Source organism: Oryx dammah, unplaced genomic scaffold (assembly GCF_014754425.2).
Source record: "Oryx dammah isolate SB20612 unplaced genomic scaffold, SCBI_Odam_1.1 HiC_scaffold_14, whole genome shotgun sequence".
Taxonomy (NCBI): domain Eukaryota; kingdom Metazoa; phylum Chordata; class Mammalia; order Artiodactyla; family Bovidae; genus Oryx; species Oryx dammah.
In genome coordinates this window covers 20260007-20285548 of record NW_024070198.1, presented here as the reverse complement: position 1 = coordinate 20285548, position 25542 = coordinate 20260007, and the positions used below count along the sequence as shown (strand labels likewise).

General features: G+C 38.3%; 1 protein-coding gene across 1 annotated transcript in view; it reads left to right on the top strand.

Annotated features, from left to right (window-relative positions):
* The window catches only part of ERLIN1 (ER lipid raft associated 1), a 41568-nt gene extending 16267 nt beyond the window's left edge, over nt 1–25301 (top strand). Inside the window, exons 8-12 of the mRNA XM_040254213.1 lie at nt 9245–9303; nt 11604–11695; nt 20545–20634; nt 21517–21596; nt 23029–25301. Of these exons, the coding sequence (XP_040110147.1) occupies nt 9245–9303; nt 11604–11695; nt 20545–20634; nt 21517–21596; nt 23029–23250 (543 nt within the window). The 3' untranslated portion in view covers nt 23251–25301. The remainder of the gene's footprint in view (nt 1–9244; nt 9304–11603; nt 11696–20544; nt 20635–21516; nt 21597–23028) is intronic.
* The last annotated feature ends 241 nt before the right edge of the window (nt 25302–25542 follow it).

The following is a 25542-nucleotide window of genomic DNA, read 5'->3' as shown; positions in this document are numbered from 1 at the left end:
CTCTGTCCATTGCCTATTCATATTCTTTGTCCCAATGTTGGACTAAAATGGAATCATACCCTAACCATTTTTTTCACCAACAATATGTAAGTGTCTTTTCAAGTCAGAAGTAAGATTCACTACATCATCACTTTTAACCTTTTAATTTAATCCCTGTGGCTTCCAGTTTTTACTGTTATATACATGTTGTGATGACTAAGCTGTGCTGGGTCTTCATTTCTTTGCAAGGACTTTCTCAAGTTGCAGTGAGCCAGGGCTGCTCTGGGTTGCGGTGTGCGGGCTTCTCATTGCAGTGGCTTCTCTTGTTGTGGAGCACAGGCTCTAGGGCTTGCTGGCTCAGTAGCTGTGGCCCCCAGGCCTAATTGCTCTGCAGCATGGGGAATCTTCCCAGACCAGGGATCCAACCAGTGTTCCCTGTATTGACAGGTGGATTCTTTCCCACTGTGCCACCAGGAAAGTCCAGGATAAATTCTTAATTGTAGGATTGATGAGTCAAAGTATATGCCCTGTATGGGGACTTTTTGGTACATATTGCCAAACTGCATTTCGGAAAAACTTTAGCATGTTGCGTTCTCTTATCAACAGTGTTCATGAGCTGTTGTTTTCTATACATTCGATTGTGTGATTGTACCCAAATAATTAACAGGTACGTGTCTCTAAATCCTGTTGGAGAAAATGTGTATGGTATTTTGTGTTAGTTATTGAATATACTCAGATGTATGTTTGCTCATTTTTTGGTTTTTATCTGTTTTTCTCATTGACTTAAACTATTTTTGATATGTTAATTGTGGCAACTCTTAAATACTCACTTTCACTTTTCACTTTCATGCATTGGAGAAGGAAATGGCAACCCACTCCAGTGTTCTTGCCTGGAGAATCCCAGGGATGGCGGAGCCTGGTGGGCTGCCGTCTATGGGGTTGTGCAGAGTCAGACACGACTGAAGCAACTTAGCAGCAGCAGCATGCTTTTAAGAGCTTTTCACCAACTTTAAAATATAAAAATCTAAATAAAATCAGAAATTAAATTTTTTCTCTTCTTTTATAGTTGTATTTTTAGGTTTAAAATTTTAATTCATCTGGAATTCATTTTTAGTTGTGAGGTTGGACTCCAGTCCCTCCCCCAGTTATTAACAACAGTAATTACTGAATAATTTATGCCCTTCTGTCTTCCTTGTTTGAAATGCCGATGGTATTGTATGCTAAATTTTGTTATATGGTAAAGTGGTTTTTTGGACTTTGTTCTGTTCCATTGCTTTTTCTATTTCCTGTTCTTTCATTAGTTACTGAGCCTTTCATCTTTCCCATCCAATCTGCTGCTCTCTTGTTTTTTTCTTCTAGTTAGTAAATGGTTCCCTCTTAGCCTCAGGCCAGTGTAAATGTATGGGAGGCATCTTTGACAACCCTCTTGCCCTTAACATCCAGTCCCTGGATCCTGCTGATTCTACCGAATCCACCTACAACATCTGTGCCACTTCCTTAAACCAAGTACTATCTTTACTCCAATACTTTGGCCACCTCATGCAAAGAGTTGACTCATTGGAAAAGACTCTGATGCTGGGAGGGATTGGGGGTAGGAGAAGAAGGGGACGACAGAAGATGAGATGGCTGGATGGCATCACTGACTCGATGGACGTGAATCTGAGTGAACTCCGGGAGTTGGTAATGGACAGGGAGGCCTGGCGTGCTGTGATTCATGGGGTCGCAAAGAGTTGGACATGACTGAGTGACTGAACTGAACTGATCTTTTGCCTGAATTTCTGCAATGGTCTCCTATCTTGTTTTCTCACTTTTACTTGTCTACTGCATAGCAGGAAAAAGGATCTTTTAAACTTAGCTATATTTATTTGTTGTTTTTATTAAAAGTTGTTGGATGAAAAAAATATCACTTTATATTCATGTTTTTAAACTGATCAAGATTTCCATTTTTTGGTCGCTTTAGTCTTGTTATAAAATAACTTCTTATAGTTGAAATGCATTTTTAAAACTTAAAGGCTGTTTTTCAGTGTTCCTGTCTTTAACATGTTACATTATCATTATGATAATTCAACTTTTTAGTCACTTTAAAAATTCTGGTAAGATATATTGTCTTTTCAAAAAGAATGGCATTTGATGTTTCTGCCAGTTAACTCTACACGATGAGTTTTCATTACTGATATTTTCAAGGCATCAGTTCAGTCAGTTCAGTTGCTCAGTCATGTCCAACTCTTTGCGACGCCATGAATCACAACACGCCAGGCCTCCCTATCCATCACCAACTCCTGGAGTTCACTTAGACTCATGTCCATCGAGTCAGTGATGCCATCCAGCCATCTCATCCTCTGTCGTCCCCTTCTCCTCCTGGCCCCAATCCCTCCCAGCATCAGAGTGTTTTCCAGTGAGTCAACTCTTTGCATGAGGTGGCCAAAGTACTGGAGTTTCAGCTTTAGCATCAGTCCTTCCAAAGAACACCCAGGACTGATCTCCTTTAGGATGGACTGGTTGGATCTCCTTGCAGTCCAAGGGACTCTCAAGAGTCTTCTCCAACACCACAGTTGAAAAGCATCAATTCTTCGGCGCTCAGCTTTCTTCACAGTCCAACTCTCACATCCATACATGACCACTGGAAAAACCATAGCCGTGACTAGATGGACCTTTGTTGGCAAAGTAATGTCTCTGCTTTTGAATATGCTATCTAGGTTGGTCATAACTTTCCTTCCAAGGAGTAAGCGTCTTTCAATTTCATGGCTGCAGTCACCATCTGCAGTGATCTTGGAGCCCCCAAAAATAAAGTCTGACACTGTTTCCACTGTTTCCCCATCTATTTCCCATGAAGTGATGGGACCAGATGCCATGATCTTCGTGCATACCAGGTACCTAAATTGGCTTGTACATTTTAAAATTAGGAATATAGTCTATCTATTACTTTACTTATATTATCATTTTTGTTTCTTTTAGAATTTCTGAGTTAGGTGAGAAACCCATATACCAAGTTAAATTAATATTCATAAAGTTAATGAACTTAATGCTATTGGCATCTGGTCCCGTCATTTCATGGGAAATAGATGGGGAAACAGTGGAAACAGTGTTTCCACTTGGACTGCAAGGAGATCCACCCAGTCCATCCTAAAGGAGGTCAGCCCTGGGTGTTCTTTGGAAGGACTGATGCTAAAGCTGAAGCTCCAGTACTTTGGCCACCTCATGCAAAGAGTTGACTCATTGGAAAAGACTCTGATACTGGGGGGGATTGGGGGCAGGAGGAGAAGGGGACGACAGAGGATGAGATGGCTGGATGGCATCACCGACTCAATGGACATGAGTTTGGGTAAACTCCGGGAGTTGGTGATGGACAGGGTGGCCTGGCGTGCTGCGATTCATGGGGTCACAAAGAGTCGGACACAACTGAGCAACTGAACTGAACTGAATGCTATTAAATATGTAGTCTAAACATTGAGGAATGCAAACAATTCTTGATGACTTTATTGTATATCCACAGATTTGCTGAATAAACTATCTTTAGTAATTTTTTCGGTTAATTTCCTTACATTTCTGTATGTGTGTGTGTGTGGTAAAAATACTTGAGATCTACCCTCTTAAAATTTTAAGTGTACAAAAAGAATTTCTAGTGTACATTTTTTGACTGTAGGTACAATGCTATACAGTAGATCTCTGGAGCTATTTATTTTACTTGATGAAAACTTTATGAATTTCTCTAGAATTTTTTTAGCTATATAATTATGCCAAAATAAAAATGTTGACTTTCCTCCTAATCAAGTATTTTAATTTTCTACATAACACTAATAACTATCTGAAATTTTGTTTATTTATATGCTTTTTGTTGTTATTTACTGTCTTTCTGACCTTTTAAAAATTTTTTTTTTGTTTGTTTGTTTTCTATTTTATTTTTATTTTTTTTAATTAATTAATTTATTTTTAATTTTTACTTTACAATTCTGTATTGGTTTTGGCATAGATTGACATGAATCCACCACAGGTGTACATGCGTTCCCAAACATGAACCCCCCTCCCACCCCCCTCCCCACAACATCTCTCTGGGTTATCCCCGCACGTCAGCCCCAAGCGTGTCATATCCTGCATCAGACATAGACTGGCATTTCGATTCTTACATGTTATTATACATGTTTCAATGCCATTCTCTCAAATCATCACACCCTCTCCCTCTCCCTCTGAGTCCAAAAGTCCGCTATACACATCTGTGTCTTTTTTGCTGTCCTGCATACAGGGTCATCATTGCCATCTTCCTAAATTCCATATATATGTGTTAGTATACTGTATTGGAGTTTTTCTTTCTGGCTCACTTCACTCTGTATAATTGGCTCCAGTTTCATCCATCTCATCAGAACTGATTCAAATGTATTCTTTTTAATGGCTGAGTAATACTCCATTGTGTATATGTACCACAGCTTTCTTATCCATTCATCTATTGATGGACATCTAGGTTGTTTCCATGTCCTGGCTATTATAAACAGTGCTGCGATGAACATTGGGGTACATGTGTTTCTTTCAATTCTGGTTTCCTCTGTGTGTATGCCCAACAGTGGGATTGCTGGGTCATAAGGCATTTCTATTTGCAATTTTTTAAGGAATCTCCACACTGTTCTCCATAGTGGCTGTACTAGTTTGCATTCCCACCAACAGTGTAGGAGGGTTCCCTTCTCTCCACACCCTCTCCAGCATTTATTGCTTGCAGATTTTTGGATCGCAGACATTCTGACTGGTGTGAAGTGGTACCTCATTGTGGTTTTGATTTGCATTTCTCTAATAATGAGTGATGTTGAGCATCTTTTCATGTGTTTGTTAGCCATCCGTATGTCTTCTTTGGAGAAATGTCTATTTAGTTCTTTGGCCCATTTTTTTATTGGGTCGTTTATTTTTCTGGAATTGAGCTGCAGGAGTTGCTTGTATATTTTTGAGATTAGTTGTTTGTCAGTTGCTTCATTTGCTATTATTTTCTCCCATTCGGAAGGCTGTCTTTTCAGTTTGCTTATGTTTTCCTTTGTTGTGCAGAAGCTTTTAATTTTAATTAGATCCCATTTGTTTATTTTTGCTTTTATTTCCAGAATTCTGGGAGGTGGATCGTAGAAGATCCTGCTGTGGTTTATGTCAGAGTGTTTTGCCTATGTTCTCCTCTAACAGTTTTATAGTTTCTGGTCTTACATTTAGATCTTTAATCCATTTTGAGTTTATCTTTGTGTGCGGTGTTAGAAAGTGATCTAGCTTCATTCTTTTACAAGTGGTTGACCAGTTTTCCCAGCACCACTTGTTAAAGAGATTGTCTTTACTCCATTGTATATTCTTGCCTCCTTTGTCAAAGATAAGGTGTCCATATGTATGTGGATTTATCTCTGGGCTTTCTATTTTGTTCCATTGATCTATATGTCTGTCTTTGTGCCAATACCATACTGTCTTGATGACTGTGGCTTTGTAGTAGAGCCTGAAGTCAGGCAAATTGATTCCTCCAGTTCCATCCTTCTTTCTCAAGATTGCTTTGGCTATTCGTGGTTTTAAGAAACTAATGACCTTTTAAAATTTTAAAGTCCACGAGCACAGGTCTTGCCTTGTTTATTGCTGTATCCACAGTGGTTGAAACAAACAGTACTTGGTTCGACTAGGCACCCAATTAATACTTGTTGAGTGAACCTTCTCTGTAACATTCAGTGTTTTAATTTTTCCCTTCTCTATATTTGTACCCCATTTTTTCTTTTCTTTTTTAAAAGTTTTATTTTTTTGACTTTGCTAGGTCTTCGTTGCTGTGACGGCCTTTGTCTAGCTGTGGCAAGCAGGGGCTTCTCTCTAGTTGTAGTGCATGGGCTTCTCTCTAGTTGTAGTGCACAGGCTTCTCATTGCCATGGCCTCTCTTGTTGTGGATTAAGGGATCTAGAGCACGCAGGCTTCAGCGTTGCAGCATGAGGGCTCAGTAGTTGGGGCTCCAGGCTCTAGAGCACAGGCTCAGTAGTTGTGGCTCACGGACTTAGTTGAAGATTTCACGTGTCTCCTGCATTGTCAGGCAGATTCTTCACCACTGAGCCACTAGGGAAGCCCTGCAGTTTTTCTTCTTCAACAACTACTGTGGCAAATTGAAGTGGTGAAAAAATTCTTGATTTTTTTTTTCCTATGCTATTTAAGGCAATGATTATATTATATGCTGGCTTTTGGTTTAAAGTATGTGCTTATGACCCAGGGTTCAGTTTCAACAGACACACTCATTTCATCAGCCTTTTTCCCTTTCTTCACTTACTGTGTGTCTGTATTTGACTGTTGTTTTAGGGTACATTTTATTTCTTAAATCTCTTTATGAAGCAAATTATTCATGGTCTCTATATCAATAGGTGCTTATATTTCACATATTTGAAAATTATGAGATATCCCAAGATTGACATGTGTGTAGTATATTCTTCAGGCTCACACAGTAAGATAGAAGTCTTCAGAAGACAGTTCTATTTCATGCTACTTTTTAAGACTAGGAAAACACGTGGCTATTGCTTCCCTCTGAATCATACTGGAGGTCACCTCTCTTTCTGGTACTCACATAGGGAAATCGGGCATCTCTAACCAATTCTGGTTCTGAATTTTTCTTTGTCTTCTGGATATGTCCTTGAGTTCTTCTTCATAACCTCACATGCTTCAACCTTCAGCATGAAAACTGAGGTTTCTTTTTACCATGGTCCCCAGCTTCTTATTCCATTTCACTCTAATTCTTATATTTAGTTATGATCATCCTCAGTTATGCACAGATCTAGCTTTTTTATGGAGAGGAGGCTGTGTTGCTTAGAAGTTTAAAAAGCTTTCTTTCAAAAGCCCTAAATGAAGGCTTCACACCTAAAAGCCTTGTTACTTAAAAGTTCAACCAATTTTCAGAGGGAAATTAAAAGTTCCTTTAGATCAGCAAGGTGGTGTGTGTGTATATGTGTGTATGTGTGTGCACACGCATGCAGTCAGGTGGAGGGTGGTACAGGATGTTTAGCTAGTAAAATCAAATACTTCTGACAGGTCAGGTCCTTAATACAGAAAAATCAGCCTTCGGAACCTGGATTTCCCACGTAGATATAACCGTGTAAGTGCTTGTATGTCAACAGCACAGAAAGCCAAACTCTGACAGTTGTTGTTTGCAGCAAAATAAAAGTTTAGTTGCAGGATCCAGCAAGGAGAGTGGGCAGCTGATGCTCAGAGGACCCAAACTCCTCAATAGCTTTAAGGGAAGTTTTTAAAGGCAACATTTGAGGTGAGGGTTGTAGGAGGCATGACTTTCTTCTGGTTAATATTCCAGAAATATTAATCATCAGTCTTCTTGTGCCAACCAATCTGGGGTCTGTGTGCTCATGCTTAGCATGTAGTCACCATCCTCCACCTGGGTGAGGGCCTTAGTTCCTGCAGAATGAGTCAGAGATATGCATCAGGTTGTTATATATATTCCTTGACCCTGTTTTATAAATTATTGTTTCTTGACTGCTTGAGTTTGTTCTTTGGAACTCAGGAAAGGCCCAGGAGACTAAAGCCTTTTTGTACAAAAAAGAAACAAGGAACACAGAGGGGCTTTTGTACCTGGCTCTTGTACCCCAGAATTATCCTGTTTCATAGATAATTATGCCAAGGTACACTATGATTAGGGAAACTGTGTAATAAACAATGTTTGCAGAGACAGGTAGACTTTGTTCTAAGCAAGATTCTAGGGAGAAAGAATGTGACCTGCTAATTGGTGTTTGTTAATTATTAATTGGTGTTTGTTTTTCCTCAGTGTTGGGCTATTTATTTGTAATCAGTACTGAGTGATTGCAGTTTTAGGAAGTGATAAATTCATTTACTTTCCACTATATTAAGTTGCATATACCTACCAGGGTTTGTTTTTGTTTTTGACTATTTCTTACGTTAAAATTTACATCTTGAAATTTTGCCTTTCTTCTGTTTCTTTGACTTTCAGGTTTGAAAGGAAACAAAAGTATTCCATTTAAGAGCTTTGTGAAAGGTCTTTTAAGAAAAAATCTTTTCCCTAAAAATTTATTTCTTCAATGGATAGAGGAAATCCATTCACTTCAGTTCAGTTCAGTTGCTCAGTCATGTCTGACTCTTTGCGACCCCATTAATCGCAGCACACCAGGCCTCCCTGTCCATCACCAACTCCCGGAGTTCACTCAGACTCACGTCCATCAAGTCAGTGATGCCATCCAGCCATCTCATCCTCTGTTGTCCCCTTCTCCTCCTGCCCCCAATCCCTCCCAGCATCAGAGTCTTTTCCAATGAGTCAACTCTTTGCATGAGGTGGCCAAAGTACTAGAGTTTCAGCTTTAGCATCAGTCCTTCCAAAGAACACCCAGGACTGATCTCCTTTAGGATGGACTGGTTGGATCTCCTTGCAGTCCAAGGGACTCTCAAGAGTCTTCTCCAACACCACAGTTGAAAAGCATCAATTCTTCGGCGCTCAGCTTTCTTCACAGTCCAACTCTCACATCCATACATGACCACTGGAAAAACCATAGCCGTGACTAGACGGACCTTTGTTGGCAAAGTAATGTCTGTGCTTTTGAATATGCTATCTAGGTTGGTCATAACTTTTCTTCCAAGGAGTAAGCGTCTTTCAATTTCATGGCTGCAGTCACCATCTGCAGTGATCTTGGAGCCCCCCAAAATAAAGTCTGACACTGTTTCCACTGTTTCCCCATCTATTTCCCATGAAGTGATGGGACTGGATGCCATGATCTTCGTTTTCTGAATGTTGAGCTTTAAGCCAACTTTTTCACTCTCCTCTTTCACTTTCATCAAGAGGCTTTTTAGCTCCTCTTCACTTTCTGCCTTAAGGGTGGTGTCACCTGCATATCTGAGGTTATTGATATTTCTCCTTGCAATCTTGATTCCAGCTTGTGTTTCTTCCAGTCCAGCGTTTCTCATGATGTACTCTGCATATAAGTTAAATAAGCAGGGTGACAATATACAGCCTTGACGTACTCCTTTTCCTATTTGGAACCAGTCTGTTGTTCCATGTCCAATTTGTTGCTTCCTGACCTGCATATAGGTTTCTCAAGAGGTGGGTCGAAATCCATTAGCCAAGCATTTTTTAAGGAAACAAGAAGCAGCTTATCTTTGACTTTGGTGTGGTGACAGGAAAAATAGGTTTTCTACTGGATCCCTACATGTGTTTGTAGGCAACTATGTCATAGCTATTTAATATTAGTTTCATTTGAGGCACTCTTTTGTACAAGATTTTAATTTTATTTTTTGGATATACTTTGGCTTTTTCACTTTTATTTTTTAGGCTGTGCGTGTTACAAAACCTAAAATCCCAGAAGCCATAAGAAGAAATTTTGAGTTAATGTGAGTAATATGCATGGGATCTCAATATTTTTATTTTGGGTTGTCTACATATTTATCTTGCCAGTCTAGAGGAAAAAGTTATGTTTGAGATAATTACACTGGGGAGGAGTATATGTCTATCTTCTGTACTTTAATTCTAATAATACTATCTATTCTGGTGTCTTAATTACCACTAGACTCTTATTAGTTTTCTCTTTATATATGGACATTTCAGGAGCAGCTTCAGTGGCTAAAGATGCAGTTTGCTGTAGAACTGTTGTTGGAAGCCTAAGGAGCTATAATTTGGATGTGAATAATACCTTGAATTAAATATTAATAGAGGAGAGAAAGAGTCCTAGCTGTTAAGGTTGAAGAGAGTGCCTATATTTTGTTACTGTGTTATAAATGGTAAGAATAAACACATTGGTATCAAGTTTGCTTTTCCATTATATGTGATTGTGTATCTAAAATTAGATCTGATCTTTATAATTTGCCTTTGGGGAAGTTTTGCCTGCCTTGACTCCTGGTAGTCTTCTCTTTTATGTGTCCAGGGCTGACTGGGAATGAAGAAATTACTTGCTTGGCATGAAATTAATTTCTGAGTGCTTTAGAAGATTCCTTTTAAAGGACTACCTATTGTAGTCAAAATGTTTTTGTGTGTGTGCAGTCAAGTGTAGGGTGGTGTACAGGATGTTTAGTAAAATCAGACACTTCTGAGAGATACAGTCCTTGATACAGAAAAGTCAGCCTTCGGAATCTGGATTTCCCAAGTAAATATAACCATGTAAGGGCTTACGTCCACAGCCCCAGATTCTGACAATGGGTATCATGACAGGTACTGAAGTCTTTAGGAAACTAAAGTATTATTATTCTGTCTTCCTAAAAGTCTTTAGGAAACTTGGAAGATAGGTTAAGAGGCAAAATATGAAATGCTAGAAAACTAACTTTGCAAAAGTCAAGAATACAAAAGATGTATAAATACAGGGCATCCAAAAAGTAATAATAGTACTTTATAGAGTGATATACTTCTGAGTCCTTATTGTTCCCAAGTCTATACTTTCTATTATGCATAATTTTGTTTTCCCTTTTTTATTGTAGAAAAAGAACTCTTTTAAAACTATAAAGCACAGAGTGCTAGACTGAGTAGATCATGGGTCTGATCCATTTATAGAAGAAAAAAATTTATTGAAGGCTCAGGATGTCTTAGACTTTAAATATAATAGCTTCTGGTGATGGAAAGATGAATACTATGTGTTCTCTGCCCTCAAATAACTCATAGTATCCAAAATGTTATTTTATATCTTTTATCAGTATTAACAGGAGGAAAGGAGAGAGGTTGGCGAGGGTGATGTTTGGGGAATCTATTGGAGTGTCTGGATTCTGGATCTTTCCTAAGTTTAAAGACTTGGAATTCCACAATTAAAGGCTACCTTGGAATAATGCAGTCTAACCTCCCACCTAATAGGTATCTTTTTTTTAATACCCTTCCTTCCATGTGGTCCCCTAGTAGCCATTTGTCCATGCTTAGTGATGGACCACCTATTTCCATTATTAGGAAGCTCAAATTCTTAGAATTTTCTTTCATATATTGAGCCCCAGTTCACCACCTAATTAAGAACTGCCATCTAGTTCTATCTTCAATACAACAAATAGGGCCACTACATGAGAGTGTCTGCCGGAAGAGGGCCTGAAATCCAGCCCCCTTCTGCTTGCCAAAACATGCACCTGAGGGGTTGCATCTTCCCAGAGGTTAGTGCCTTTTGCTAGTTGGTCCAGTTTAGCTGGAGGCCTAATAGCAAAGGAAGCATTTATATACTCCAGACACTTCCAGATCACGGGCCTTTTCTTGATACAGTTAGTGGAAGAGGTCAGCCTACAGGTTTCCCAGGTGGTCCAGTGGTAGAGTCTGCCTGCGATTGCAGGAGACACAGGCAGCATAGATTCAATCCCTGAGTTGGGAAGGTCCCCTAGAGTAGGAAATGGCAAGCCATTCTAGGAATCTTGCCAGGATAATTTCATGGACAGAGGAGTCTGGCAGGCTACAGTCTATGAGGTCAGAAAGCGTTGGACATGACTGAGCAACTGAACATGTCAGACTGAAATATATTAAATTTGATTCCTATTTCCAGGTGACTTTGGACAGATCATTTAACCTTTCAACCTCAGGTTTATTATCAGTAAAATAAGATAACACCTCTCTTGCCTACCTTAGTGAGTCAGAAAATTCTTACTGAAAATGGTGCTCTGAACCACTGTAGTGTCAGAATTACTATCTATGACTATAGATCGTTTCTAATTTTTTGTAATTTTTTTTCCCACAGGGAGGCTGAGAAGACAAAACTTCTTATAGCTGCACAGAAACAAAAGGTTGTGGAGAAAGAAGCTGAGACAGAGAGGAAAAAGGCTGTTATAGGTACTTGGATTTCTTTCTGAAATGGAAGTCTCTAAGTACATGTGCTGTGAGTTTGTCCTGTTCTTTGTCAGCCTCATGTTGGATATTGATGGGACTCAAATAAGACTGCTTCATACATGATGGAGAATCCTGGAAATTCCTGTGTATGTTCAGATGTCCTAAAGCCTTTAAACATAGATGAGGCCAGTACTTGATGAAGTGCTTTGGCTCTCCACTGTGTTGTTGACCCCCTCTGTTGTCTTTCGAGGACAGGGACAGTGGATAGGGTTTGGGAACAGTTCTAGCCTCTGGTGGAATAGGGGTTTTGTGTACACAGATTCAGAATAAGGGAGGGTTTTTTGCCAAAGCTCAGGATTATAGTATGCATCTTTACTGTTGACATGCAACCTAGTTTTATCTGCATGGATAGATATTGCCATCTCTGGAAGTACACCAGGGTTGCTTATAGCTAATTTTAAGTCACAGGGGCTTCCCTAAAACCCCAGCAGACTATTAGTCACCTGCTGCCTTAGGTTCTCACTTGTTTATTCCTTGGTTTGCTGAAAGTTTATTTTAAATTAAAATAGTTCAGATATATAGGAACATACAGAGAACAATATAATGAAGGCTTAACATTTTGCCATGTTTCTTTCAGATTGCATTTTCTTTTAGGAAAATGTTATATGAAGCCTCCCTTTGTACCCCTCCCTGGTCTTGTTTCTTGACCTGTCTTCTCAGAGTACCTTCTGTTCTGAAGTTGACATAAATCTTTTCTGTCCATATTACCTTAAGTATGTAACAATCCACAGAATTGTTTTACTACAGAAGTGGTATCAAACTCCACCTTTTATTTACAACTTCCTTTTTTTTTTTTTTTTACTAACACTGAGATTTATTCATATTGATACATATAGATCTAGATTGTTTTTTAATTGCTGTGTATACATTTCATTCTGTGAGTGATCCTCATTTGATGGATTACTAATGAGCTAGATTTTGGTTTTTCCTTATTACAGACTGTTCTGCAGCAATACCCTTATCCATATCTCTCTGTGCACACATGCAAGAGTTTTTTTAGAGAAGTGCTACTTAACATGTGGTGTGGGTCAGTGCCCTATTATATTTTATTAAATATTAAAATACAAAAAATTCTTTCCCACAGCTGGTTTGAGAAGCACTGCTCTAGAATACGTATCTCAGAGTAGAATTGCTAAGTCATAGGGTACACACATCTTCAGGTTACAAAAACACTGCCAAGTTGCTCTTCAAAGTGACTCCTCTGTTTTACCCTTTCTTCAGTAGTGTTTGAGTTTCCATTTCTTTGCTGCCTTATTCAGTTCTTATTTCCACACATCCTCCTCTACCCATGGAGTTACCAGATTTTTAAAAATTTATGCCATTTTGATGATGGACTTGAAACCACACAGTTTTGATGAGTTTCCTTGGTTACTGGTGAAGTTGAGTATTATTTGCGGGACATTTACCTTTCCCTTTTTTTGGTGTGTAATTGCCTGTTAAAGTCTTTGGCCGTTATTTGATTACTTTTTAAAATTGATTTGTAAAAATTCTTTATATCTTCTAGATACTAATCCCTTCCCAGGTTTATACATTGCAAATATCTTCTCTCAATTTATGGCATGTCTTTGAACTTTATGATGTCTTTGACATACGTATATATTTCATTTTCATGTAATCAGAGTCATCGATCTTTTCCTTTCTAGTTTGTGCTTTTCCTATCTTGTTTAAGAATTCTTTCCCAACCCCAAAATAATAATTTTGTTCTAAAAGTTATAAAGTTTTTCTTCTCATATATAGATCTTGAGCTCATCTGCAGTTTATTTCAATGTTTAGTGTGATATAGAAATTCAGTTTTAGTTCAGTTCAGTCGCTCAGTGAATCTGCCTCTTTGCAACCCAATGAACTGCAGCAAGAGAGGCTTCCCTGTCCATCACCGGCTCCCAGTGATTGGTCAAACTCATGTCCATCAAGTCAGTGATGCTATCCAACCATCTCATCCTCTGTTGTCCCCTTCTCCTCCTGCCTTCACTCTTTCCCAGCATCAGGGTCTTTTCTCAGGAGTCAGTTCTTTGCATCAGGTGACCAAAGTATTGGAGCTTCAGCATCAGTCCTTCGAATAAATATTCAGGACTGATTTCCTTTAGAATTGACTGGTTTGATCTCCTTGGAGTCCAAGGAACTCTCAAGCGTCTTCTCCAACACCACAGTTCAAAAGCGTCAGTTCTTTGGTACTCAGCTTTCTTTATGGTCCAACTCTCATATCCATACACAACTACTGGAAGAACCATAGCTTTGATTAGACAGTCCTTTGTTAGCAAAGTAATGTCTCTGCTTTTTAATATGCTGCCTAGGTAATAACTTTTCTTCCAAGGAGCAAGCAAGAAAATAACTTTACTTCCAAGTCTTTTGATTTCATGGCTGCATTCATCATCTCCAGTGATTTCGGAGTCCAAGAAAATAAAGTCTGTCACTGTTTCCATTGTTTTCCCATCTATTTGCCATGAAGTGATGGGACCAGATGCCATGATCTTCGTTTTTTGAATGTTGAGTTTTAAGCCAACTTTTTCACTCTCCCCTTTCACTTTCATCAGGAGGCTCTTCAGTTCCTCTTCGCTTTCAGCCATAAGGGTGGTGTCACCTGCATATCTGAGGTTATTGATATTTCTCCTGGCAATATTGATTCCAGCTTGTGCTTCATCCAAGCCCAGCATTTCACATGATGTACTCTGCATATGAGTTAAATAAGCAGGGTGACAATATACAGCCTTGACATACTCCTTTCTCAATTTGGAACCAGTCCTTTGTTCCATGTCCGGTTCTAACTGTTGCTTCTTGACCTGCATACAGATTTCTCAGGAGGCAGGTAGGTGGTCTGGTAGTTCTGTCTCTTTTTTTCCACAGTTTGTTGGGATCCACACAGTCAAAGGCTCTAGCGTAGTCAATAAAGCAGAAGTAGATGTTTTTCTGGAACTCTTTTGCTTTTTTGATGATCCAGTGGATGTTGGCAATTTGATCTCTGGTTCCTCTGCCTTTTCAAAATCGAGCTTTAACATCTGAAAATTCTCGGTTCACGTACTGTTGGAGCCTCACTTGGAGAATTTTGAGCATTCCTTTGCTAGCATGTGAGATGAGTGCAATTGTGCAGTAGTTTGAACATTCTTTGGCATTACCTTTCTTTGGGATTGGAATGAAAACTGACCTTTTCCAGTCCTGTGGCCACTGCTGAGTTTTCCAAATTTGTTGGCATATTGAGTGCAACACTTTCACAGCATCATCTTTTAGGATTTGAAATAGTTCAACTGAAATTCCATCGCCTCCGCTAGCTTTGTTCGTAGTGATGCTTCCCCAAGGCCCGCTTGACTTAGGACTAGGTGAGTGATCACACCATCGTGATTATCTGGGTCATGAAGATCTTTTTTGTATAGTTCTTCTGTATATCTTTTGTATAGTCTCTTCTTAATATCTTCTGCTTCTGTCAGGTCCATACCATTTCTGTCCTTTATTGAGCCCATCTTTGCATGAAGTGTTCCCTTGGTATCTCTAATTTTCTTGAAGAGATCTCTAGTCTTTCCCATCCTATTGTTTTCCTCTATTTCTTTCCATTGATCACTGAGGAAGGCTTTCTTATCTCTCCCTGCTATTCTTTGAAACTCTGCATTCAAATGGGTATATCTTTCATTTTCTCCTTTGCCTTTAACTTCTCTTCTTTTCTCAGCTATTTGTAAGGCCTCCTCAGACAACCATTTGTCCTTTTTGCATTTCTTTTTCTTAGGGATGGTCTTGATCACTGCCTCCTGTACAATGTCACAAACCTCTGTCCCTAGTTCTTCAGGCACTATTAAATCTAATCTGTTTAACCTTTTCCAAATGGCAAACTATCTTAGACTACTGAATAGTTCCTTATTCCCTTTATTTATTTCTAATGCCACATCTGTCATATAATAAGATTCTATATATAATTTGTTTTGTTGCTTGGGTTTCTGTTTTCTTTCAATTTCTTTGTCTTTCGTTTTCCAGTAATACCTTGCTTTAATTACTATAGCTTTTATTTTTAAGTCTTGCTATCTGGTAGAGCAAGTCTGTTTCTTCACTATTCCTCTTAACTGTTCCTATTTCTAAAATTGTATTGGACTATTCTAAGCCCTAATTCCTCCATATAAATTTTAGAACCAGCTCAAGTTCTATAAAATACTGTTGAGTTTTTATTGTAGTCACATTACTTATATATGGTATATCAGTTTGAAGAGAATTATAGTATTTATGATATTGAATTTTATAAATCTATTGCATTTCTCCATTTATGAGAATGAAAAATGAAAGAATGACCTTTCAAAAAAAGGTATCATAATCTTCTTTTCATAGTTCCTACACACTCTTTGTTAGAGACTTATTTCTATATATTCCTCAAATATTTTGCTAGTACAGATAGGCTCTTTTTTCAAGACACATTGTTTAACTGCTTTTTACTTCTGTTGGTATGCTGTTGATTTTTTCATTTAGCAGTCTTCCTGAAAATGCTGTTGTTTGTAATATTCTCTTGGATTTCTCAAGTAATCATATTGTCTTCAGATCAGGACAGTTCTGGTTTTTTCGCTGTACTCTGCACTTTTTAGTTCTTAACTGCTTTAGGCTATGACTTGCAGTACAGTGCTGAAAAGAAAGATGGTAAACAGGTATTCTTGTCTTGTTCTAACTTTAAAAACACAGTCCCAGTGATGTTTGCTATACTTAACTTTTATCGGGTTGATGAAGTTTCCTTCTGTTGCTTGCTTGCCAAGGGTTTTTATCATGAATGACTGCTAAAACTTTTACAATTTTTTTCTAAATCTGTTAAGATGACCATATAGTTTTTCTTTTTAAAGCAGTTAATATGATGATTATATTAATAGATTTTCTCTTAAAAGTTATTTTGTCTTCATGGGATAAATTCATTTGCTCATAAAGTAGGCAGTTAATTTACCCTAGTACATTTTATATGACTTGCTTTAATTTCTTTTATTTTTTTACTTTTATTTTCATAAATGGTCAGCTGCTTTTTTTTTTTCTTGTTTTCTTACTCTTAGGTTTTTGGGGGGGTGTTGTTTGTTTTTGTTTGTTTGTTTGTTGTATCCTGGTTACACTAGCCTCAAAATGAGTTAGAGGGCATTTCTTCTTTTTTCCATGTTCTGAGCATTTTGTATAAAATATATATTATCTCCTCTTTGTAGATTTGCTGGAACTCAGTTAGAAAAACCATCTTGGTAAAGTGGAGTTTGTGCTTTTTTGTATGCTCATTTGATTTTTATTGCAGCATTTAATCTGCAGATTTAATTTCTGTATTGTATAAGGTGTTTGTGTCTTTTTTAAGTCAATTTTGATAGTTATGTTTTTATCTGCTGTTTCATATTTGAGGGCATAAATTTGTAAAGTTCTCATGATTTTTTAAAAATAAACCCTCTACTAAGTCTGTTTGCCCCTTATTTCCTGATATTGTTTATTTGTGCCTTCTGTTTTGCTGGATCAGAGATTGGTTTTTTCATCTTTTCAGAGAACTAGATGTTGATTTGGTTTATTCTTTTGTTACTTTCTTTTAAATTATTATTTTACACTTATTTTAAAAATTTTCTACCTCGAGTTTACTTATTGGTTCCTTTCTAATTTCTTGAGTGACTTAATTCTTTAGTTTTTAATCTTTCCTAATGGAAAAGTGTAAAATTAGACATTTTCTTCCAAGTTCTGCTTTTAGGTACATCTCACCAGTTTTGAATGTAATTCGATTTATTTGTGTTTGGTTTTTGTTTTGTTTTTAATTTCCATTATTTCTGCTTTGACTCATGAATTATTAATAGTATATTTTCAATTTCTAATTGAGCGAATTCTCCAGGGGCTACTTTTTTTATTGTTGATTTCTGCATTGTAATCAGAAAATATGACCTGTTATATGGATTCTTAAGTATTTGTTGAAGTTTGTTTTGTGGACTATCAAGTACATGGTCCCTTTTTGGTAGATGTTCTGTGTGTGTTCGAAGAGACTGAATGTCTGTTTGCTGTTTGTTGGGTGCAGGTTTCTCTTTGTATGCATTATGTCAGGATTATGAATTGTGTTGTTCGCATCTTGTGTGCTCTTCTAGCTTTTGTCTTCTTGAGCTATCAGTTACTGAGATGGTGTGTTAAAATCTCCCGCTATGACCATGCATTTGTTGACTTGTAATTTTTTCTTTATGTAACCTAGGGCTATATCTTTAAAAGTGTTCAGTTTCAGAATTGCATTATTACATCTCTGGAGAATTGGCGCTGTTATGTAATAACCCTCCTTTATAACCAGCCATGCTTGTTGGCTTAAGGTCTATTTTGTCTGATGATAATATGACAGATTTTTCTTGGTTAGTTATTTTCTTGATGTATATTTTCACATCCTTTTACTTTCAACTTTTCTATGTCATTATGTTTTAGGTGTGTCTCTTGTAAACAGCATATAGCTGGATTTTGTTATCTTATCCAATGTGAGAATCTGTCTTTTAACTGGTGAGTTTAGTCTTTTTATATTTATTGTGGTTACTGCTATATTTGGACTTGTTTTATCATTTAATTTTGTGCCATTTACCATGCTTCTTTCCCCCCCTTTTTTGACTGATATGGAATTGATTATCTTTTCTTTATTCTTTTCCTCCTTTGACTTGATCGGAAGTTTTATGTTCTAGTTCTTGAATGTATAACTAGGCATTGCCTGTAAAATGCTACAAGCATACCTGACTTGAGAGACTCTAGATTTAATCATTCTTTTCATACTCTTCTTGAATAATACCTTAGGATGCTTTAGCTCTATCACTGTCCTCCAATTTTACATATTATTGTTGCCTGATATTTTAGTTTGTGTTATTTTCATTGCCCCATTAATTATTCTCATCAATTCTTACAGTAAAATATTTTATTTTTATTTAAATGTATTATGTATTTTTTTCCTCTCCATTGCTTCTGGCAATTCATTTCCTTTTTTCTGCTAGCTTTTTTTCAGTGAAGGCTGAGAAATGGAAAACTTACTCAATCTTCCGTGGTCTGAAATAGTTTTACTTCATTCTTGAATGGTAATTTAACCTATAGTTCTAAGCCTAACTCAGCTTCCTTTTCTATGTAACTTTGGCAGTAATATTTTGGTTTTGTTTGGCCTCTTCTCCTCACCTTACTTTTAAGAATTTTCTATCTTGGGGTTGTCTCTAATTTCACTGTGATATGTCACTGGGACGGAAGGTAGAGCATTTTAGTTTCACTGGAGTTGGAGCCCTTTAGAAGGTCTTGGGTTTTATATGGGGATTTTAGTTTTACCATCTCAAGACGTCATCTCCCAGCCCTGCATGGGCAGTAACCCAAGGCCCCCTCTCTTACTTGTCTAATACCCACTCCCAGGGCTGCTGTCATACAGGCTGTCAGCTCTCCGTTTACCTGTGTCTCTTGAAGATCTCAGTTACACATTAGGAAACAATTTTGTTCTGTTTCATCTCGCATTTTAAGATGTTGATAGCTGAAGGGTTTCTCATTAGCCTGCTCCACCAGTTTTCTTAACTAGAGGTCTGGTCATGCTGTTTGTTGGTTCATGCCCACATGTCAGAGAACAGTGTGAAATGGAATTACTGTATCATTTCCCCATGTTAAGACACCATTCTCTGGGTTCTAGCTGCAGGCTCTAGATTCCTCACCTTTTATTTGAATTTTATTGAGTTTCTGCTTATTGCTAAATTTTTAGCCCAGCTGAACATAGTAGTCTGTTTTTAGGATGGTATGATGATAGATTGATTTTATGCTGTTGGGGATATAGGGAAGTATGCCTTGGAGTAGTTCGTAAAGGATCCTGCCTTTTGGAAAGAAGAAACCGCTTGGAAGTGTTCTTTCCATTGTACGCTTCCTCCAGAGGCCAAAGAGAAGATATGTTAAAATACTCAACTTCTTTGACTGAAAAGGAGAATTGAGACTGTTCTTCAAGAATTGTAGTGGTTATATTGAAAGTGTAAAATTAGAGTCTTTCTTCCCTGGTTCTGGATCCTTTAGTTAGACCAGAGAGTTCCTAAGGATGTTTTGTTTTCCCTTCCTGTAATTGCCTGCTGCAGCTACCTTGTTCACTGCCAGCACATTTTCACATGCTCAGATGAATTATCCTGCTTTTTCTCTTTATGTCTATAGCAGTCAGAATACTTCTCTGGTAACTCTTCATCACATCATTTCCCTGATAGTTACTTAACAGTTGATCTTGAGTGTATATTAAAGCCAAATTCCTTAGCTTTTCACTCAAAACAGGAGTCTTTTAACCCTCTCTGTAGTCTTTGTGTTATCTTCTCTTGTCAACTGGCTCTTTTATCACCTCTTCACTGTGACTTGCTAATTCGTTTCTTCTTGTTTTCATTTACAGTTTCTGCCAAGTCCTCTTAAGTTCTGTGTATTATTTTCTTTTAAGATGTCTTCTAGATGACTTTCCTTGGCTTATCTTCCACATTCTTTCTTTCTCCTGCCACAATATATAAATGTCCTATGTTGCCATACACTTGTGTTGCTCTGTTTTTGTTTTGAGTACTTTCATGAATTATCTTGTTTTCCCCATTAACTTGTGGATCACTGCCATTTAATCCCATGAAGGACTGAAAGTGTTATGTTTTGTATTCCTCCTTCCCACAAAACAAACGCTGTCCAAATAAAACAGTGAAGTAGGAAATAAATTTCCTTTTTTCTGATGAGTTGTTTATAGTTTGGATAGATAAAACAGTGAAACAATTAGGCTATAAAGTGTTATATAATTAAATGTAAGCTATGTGCTGCTGTTTTCTAAGTAGCTCTGGAACTAGAGAAATGTTTTTGAAGGTATCTTGTTTTGTATATAATTATAGAAGCAGAGAAGATTGCACAAGTGGCAAAAATTCGGTTTCAGCAGAAGGTGATGGAGAAAGAAACCGAAAAGCGCATTTCTGAAATTGAAGGTACCACAGGGAGAAAAGAAACTCTGACCATCCTGAACTGCTTCGCTGTCTCAGGGACTGGGTCTGGGTTGTGATGGGTGGGCCATAGAGAGAATAATCTGGTCTGGAGGAAGTAGCTAGTTTAATAGTCTAGACAAATATTTTTTAAATTGCCATGGCATATTTAGTTCTTTGGTTTGTAACTATGGTAAACTCAACCTTTTATTTTCCATCCTTAAATTAGGATTTATTTGTTCTCAGGTAAAGTAATCAGTTTTAAAGAATATACCACCAGTTTCTTTTCTTTGGCTTGTCAACCAAAAAAATAACCAGACAATTAGTTGGGAAAAAAAGAAGCCCCAGTTTTTATCTTCCAAACTCTTGATTACAATGGTGAGAAGTCAGTGTTCTTAGTTCACAGTCTTAAAGATGAAATATTCAGCCTCTTTTGCTTATATGATGCTGCTTCCTATCATTCTGCATTAACTGATTCTGGATCCAGTTTGAAGGGGATGGAGACAGTGCAATAAATAGAGCCAGGCGCTCATGTCTGAACTTATTTAGTTAACTCCTAGAGCCTGGGTGGGGTATGAGGCTTTGAGTGATGAAGGGTGGTGGAAAGAAGGAACAGCTTCAAGTTGAAAATGAAGTGGGTTCAGATGAACTGAGTTATTTAACTTGACATTGTCAAGAGTATCCCACCTTTGAGAAGGAGCTGTCTGGGGACTGGGATTTGAAAACTGCTAACACTGTTACATGCCTTAGAAGTAAAGTAAATGATTGTAATATCAGGCAGTGCATAAATGGGTTTATGCTTCAGGTAGTCTGAACTCTCGCCCAGAGCTGAGGAAATGGGTTGCACCTTTGCTTTGTTTTAAACACCCTGACTGTTTTGCTTACTAGATGCCGCATTCCTAGCCCGAGAGAAGGCGAAAGCAGATGCTGAATATTATGCCGCACACAAATACGCCACCGCAAACAAGGTGACTGGCTCTCTGTGCCACTGTCCTAGTAATAGAGTTTGGGTATTTCCTTTCCCTTGTGGAGAGTTCTACCATGATAGAGGTGATTTTATCCAGTGTCAAGAAAGGATGGTTACTATCACATCCTCTAGAATCAGCCATTCACTTCCAAAGGCATATAATGCACATTCTATGAGAAGAGAACTTTGTATGGTTCCTTATAAAAGTGAGGAACTAGGAAAAAGGCAAGCAGATATATAAACCCAGATTAAGTGCCATAAATTCATTCATTTGTACTGCTGAATAAGAGCTCAGTAGTCAAGAAAGTTAAAGGTCTTCTCCTGAAATGACAAGAGTGACAGGAGAAGAGTAAAGTTCATTTAAAATTGCCCTCAGATAAGGTAGCTCTGGTGGGTAAATGCTGAGCTTGTTCAAAGCAGCGTTTCTTATCAGACAAATTCTTAGCATTTTGGGGTGAGATGCTTTTTCATTGTTGAAGACTTGTCTTATACCTTATGGTATATTTTGCTTTGCTGGCCCTTTCCTACTAAGCTATCAGTTTTGCTCACCAGGTATTTTAACAATACACACACACACACACACATATATTTCCAAGTACCCCTAATTGAGTAATGCTTGTTTGTTGGATTTAAAAGATGCTATAGTCATGAGAAATTTCATATCTTGAGAAAGGAGGTTGGGTGATATATGGGTTAAACAGTTTTTGTGTAGAGACTGGGGTGAGTATATATCTAGAGAGTACAGACCTGTTAGTAGGATTTATTTAATTAAAACTCAACTAGAACCCCTAGTAGTCTCAGAAGGAAAGAATATGACCAAGGTTTAGAAAGTATTAATTATACAGTACAGTGGAACAGAGAAAAAGTTGAGAAGGAGGTTGCTAAAGTGTACAATGCCGTTTGAAGAGTTAGTATCAAGATTTAAAGTGTAGACAGGGCTTTAACTTTTTCTCTTTAGAAAGGAACAACATAATCTCCATTCAGAAGAAATTTTAAGATATGATAGGTTGTCAGAACAGAGTTGTTAGTACTTTGAAATCCATATAAATTTAGGAATAAACTTAATATATTGGATTGGAGGTTGCAGCTCTATAGAAACAGAATAGAATTTGGTCAAGATGAAGGCAAGATGAGAAATTTCAGTTTCCAAACCAGTGATCCAAATCTGTCTTGGGAAGAGCTGGCCAGACACAAGTATCAAGACTTTGTCATTGAGGTCAGCCTTAGGCTGAAAGGGGCAGTAGTTTATGTCATTGTGAAAAATGCTGTTGATGTGATAGCCACACTTCAAAATGAGAAAGGGTCATTGGTAATGATTCAGAGTTGAGGAATGATATTCAGGAGAGCAGTCGGGAAAATCTGTGTTAGGAAAGAGAGAGATGAATATTGCACCAAAGTGTCCTGATGCCTGTGCTCTTGTTTGCCTCTCACAGCACAAACTGACCCCGGAATATCTGGAGCTCAAAAGGTACCAGGCCATTGCTTCTAACAGTAAGATCTACTTTGGCAACAGCATCCCTAGCATGTTCGTGGACTCCTCTTGTGCTTTGAAATATTCAGATGTTAGGACTGGAAGAAAAGGTTCTCTCCCCTCTAAGGAGGCTCTTGAACCCTCTGGAGAGAGCCCCATCCAAAACAAGGAGAATACAGGTTGATGCAACAGATGGAAATGTTCTCCAGTATCAAGATCTGGCCCAAGGGGTTAAGTGGGAACAATGGTTATACAACTCTTCAGATTTACAGAGAACTCATGCTCTGTCGGTTCTGCCTCTCCTGCGGTCCTCCTGGTTTATCAGCTGATTGCAGGATAGAACTAGCTGTCTGCACCCAGATGGTCTTTTCAGCTGCAGTTTTATCAACTATCCTGAGTGTATTCCTTTCTAAACTGGTACTCATGAATGAGAGAAAGTCTGATGCTAAGATACTGCCTGCACTGGAATGTTAAACACTAGATATATAATAAGCTGTGTTTTTCTAAGCTGAAATCTGTTGAATAATGTTTACATTGGTCCCTGGGGAAATGTGTGTTCAGCCATTCAAGAGAGTGGAGGCCAGAGAGAAGATGGCCATAATGTGGTAAGTGTAATGAAGACTGATTGCTTTGGGACCCAGGCTCTCTCTTTGGGGTCCAGTCCTGGCATTCATCCCTGTGATTAGCATCTAGTCCACAGAAGTTCTTCAGGAAATGATCTTCTGCTTGAGCAACCATTTACTTGATAAGATTCTCACCTGTTTGATTTCCTGTAGTCAAGATGGTGGCCTGCTGGGACGTGCACCATGCCACCCAATCAGAGATTCTTCAGAGAGATTCCTAATCATTAGTTTATCGCTTTAGTAAGCTCAGAGATAGAGCTTGGTTTGAAGTTTGGGGTGAGATGAAACCTTTGCTTTGAACCAAAGCTCTGGGAGATATGCATTCTCCTCCCATTAGGTGATGGCTGTCTGTGTCACTGTCTCAGGCCATATGTGACAAGGGGCCTGGTTTTTAGCCACAGACAGCTCCTTATATGTCACCTCTCAGCTCTGACCAAGAGTGGAACAAAGACTTTAACCAGAAATAGGAGCAGTATCCAGTTCCTAGCTGTTCACTGCACAGTATTGTATCATAACTGCAGGAAGTTTTTATTTTTAAAACTGGATTTGGGGTGCTTTCATTTGCCCCAGTACCTCTGCCTAAAGGTCAAATCCTGGGGCTGCCATGGTTACTAGCCCACAGATTCTCCTTCTGAAATTGTTTAGGAGTCCACATAGGGTGGAACAAGGAGTAACCTAGAAAGCATCCTTGGTCATCTTTGTCTCCATCCCTCCTGGCCCAGAGATGCTAAAACCGAAGTTGTTCCCCAGCTTTTACCTCACCTAGGAGATCAGGATTATTCCAGTGACTTCCTGGGAAGCCAGTGGATTTACATTTCCATGGGATGCTGGTAAGAGTTAGCCTGTGGCTATGGGAGATCTGTTTCATCTGGACCTTTTTTACCTTAAGATTAAGTTTCCTGAATCAGTGTGCCCTGTAATTAGGCCAGAGTTTATGCAGTTTTAAGACACCTTTTATGTACGCTACATTCAAGCCAGACAGAAAATTCATGGGACCACTTCCAGAAACCTTTAAGCTAACTATTAGTCTCATGACAGCCTGTGGGTTGTGCCAAACACTTAATGTGGGAAAGGAATCCAGATTCAGGGTCTTTTCCCTAGGCCTTATCCTATAAAGGCATTCGTAATATGGAAAGGGTTTTTGTTTTTGCTCATCAAATTATATACGTTCTCTTTATGAATGAGTTTTGTGTTCTCTAGCCCTCTTTAAAAGGTCTTTGGAACTATATAATAAACTGTCATACGTTGCTGCGTATAAATTAGTGATTGCTGTGGAAAGTCTGGATCATTGACCTTTGTGCTTTCATTCCTAGAGATGTTTCCTATTCGTATGAGCTAAAAGCTGTTGCCCCAAAGTGGTGGATGTGGGTTTTCTTACAAGTCACAAGCCCTGGTGGCAAAGTTGAGGAACAGGGAAGTAGCACTGTGAAGTTTTCGAGAAAGGACTTTTGTTTAAACTCTTCATGGAGTGTGCTTCCCTGTGCTCACTGGAGCTCTCAGTCTGTCCTCCCTTCAGGGATGTTCCTTTTGGTAATCTTGAAGTCTAAATTTTTATGTGAAATGCTACCTTTTTAAAAAAAGACACTAAATAAAATTATTTTACTATCAGTGATTTGTGTTTTTCCCATGTGTCTCCATTCTTCTCTGCTGCTTATCTTGCTCCTCAAGCTGTCCTGCCTGTTTCAGCTCAGGGGCCAGTTTATTAGTTTATTTTAATGTAGACTCTCTTCTTACGCTCTTCCCAGAAACTTCATGTAAGAATTTTGAAAGCAGGGTTTCCATTCTTTGCTGACTCATGGAATTTAACAAGGGATGTTCCGATTCTTTGTGGGATGCAGCCAGCAGCAGAGGAG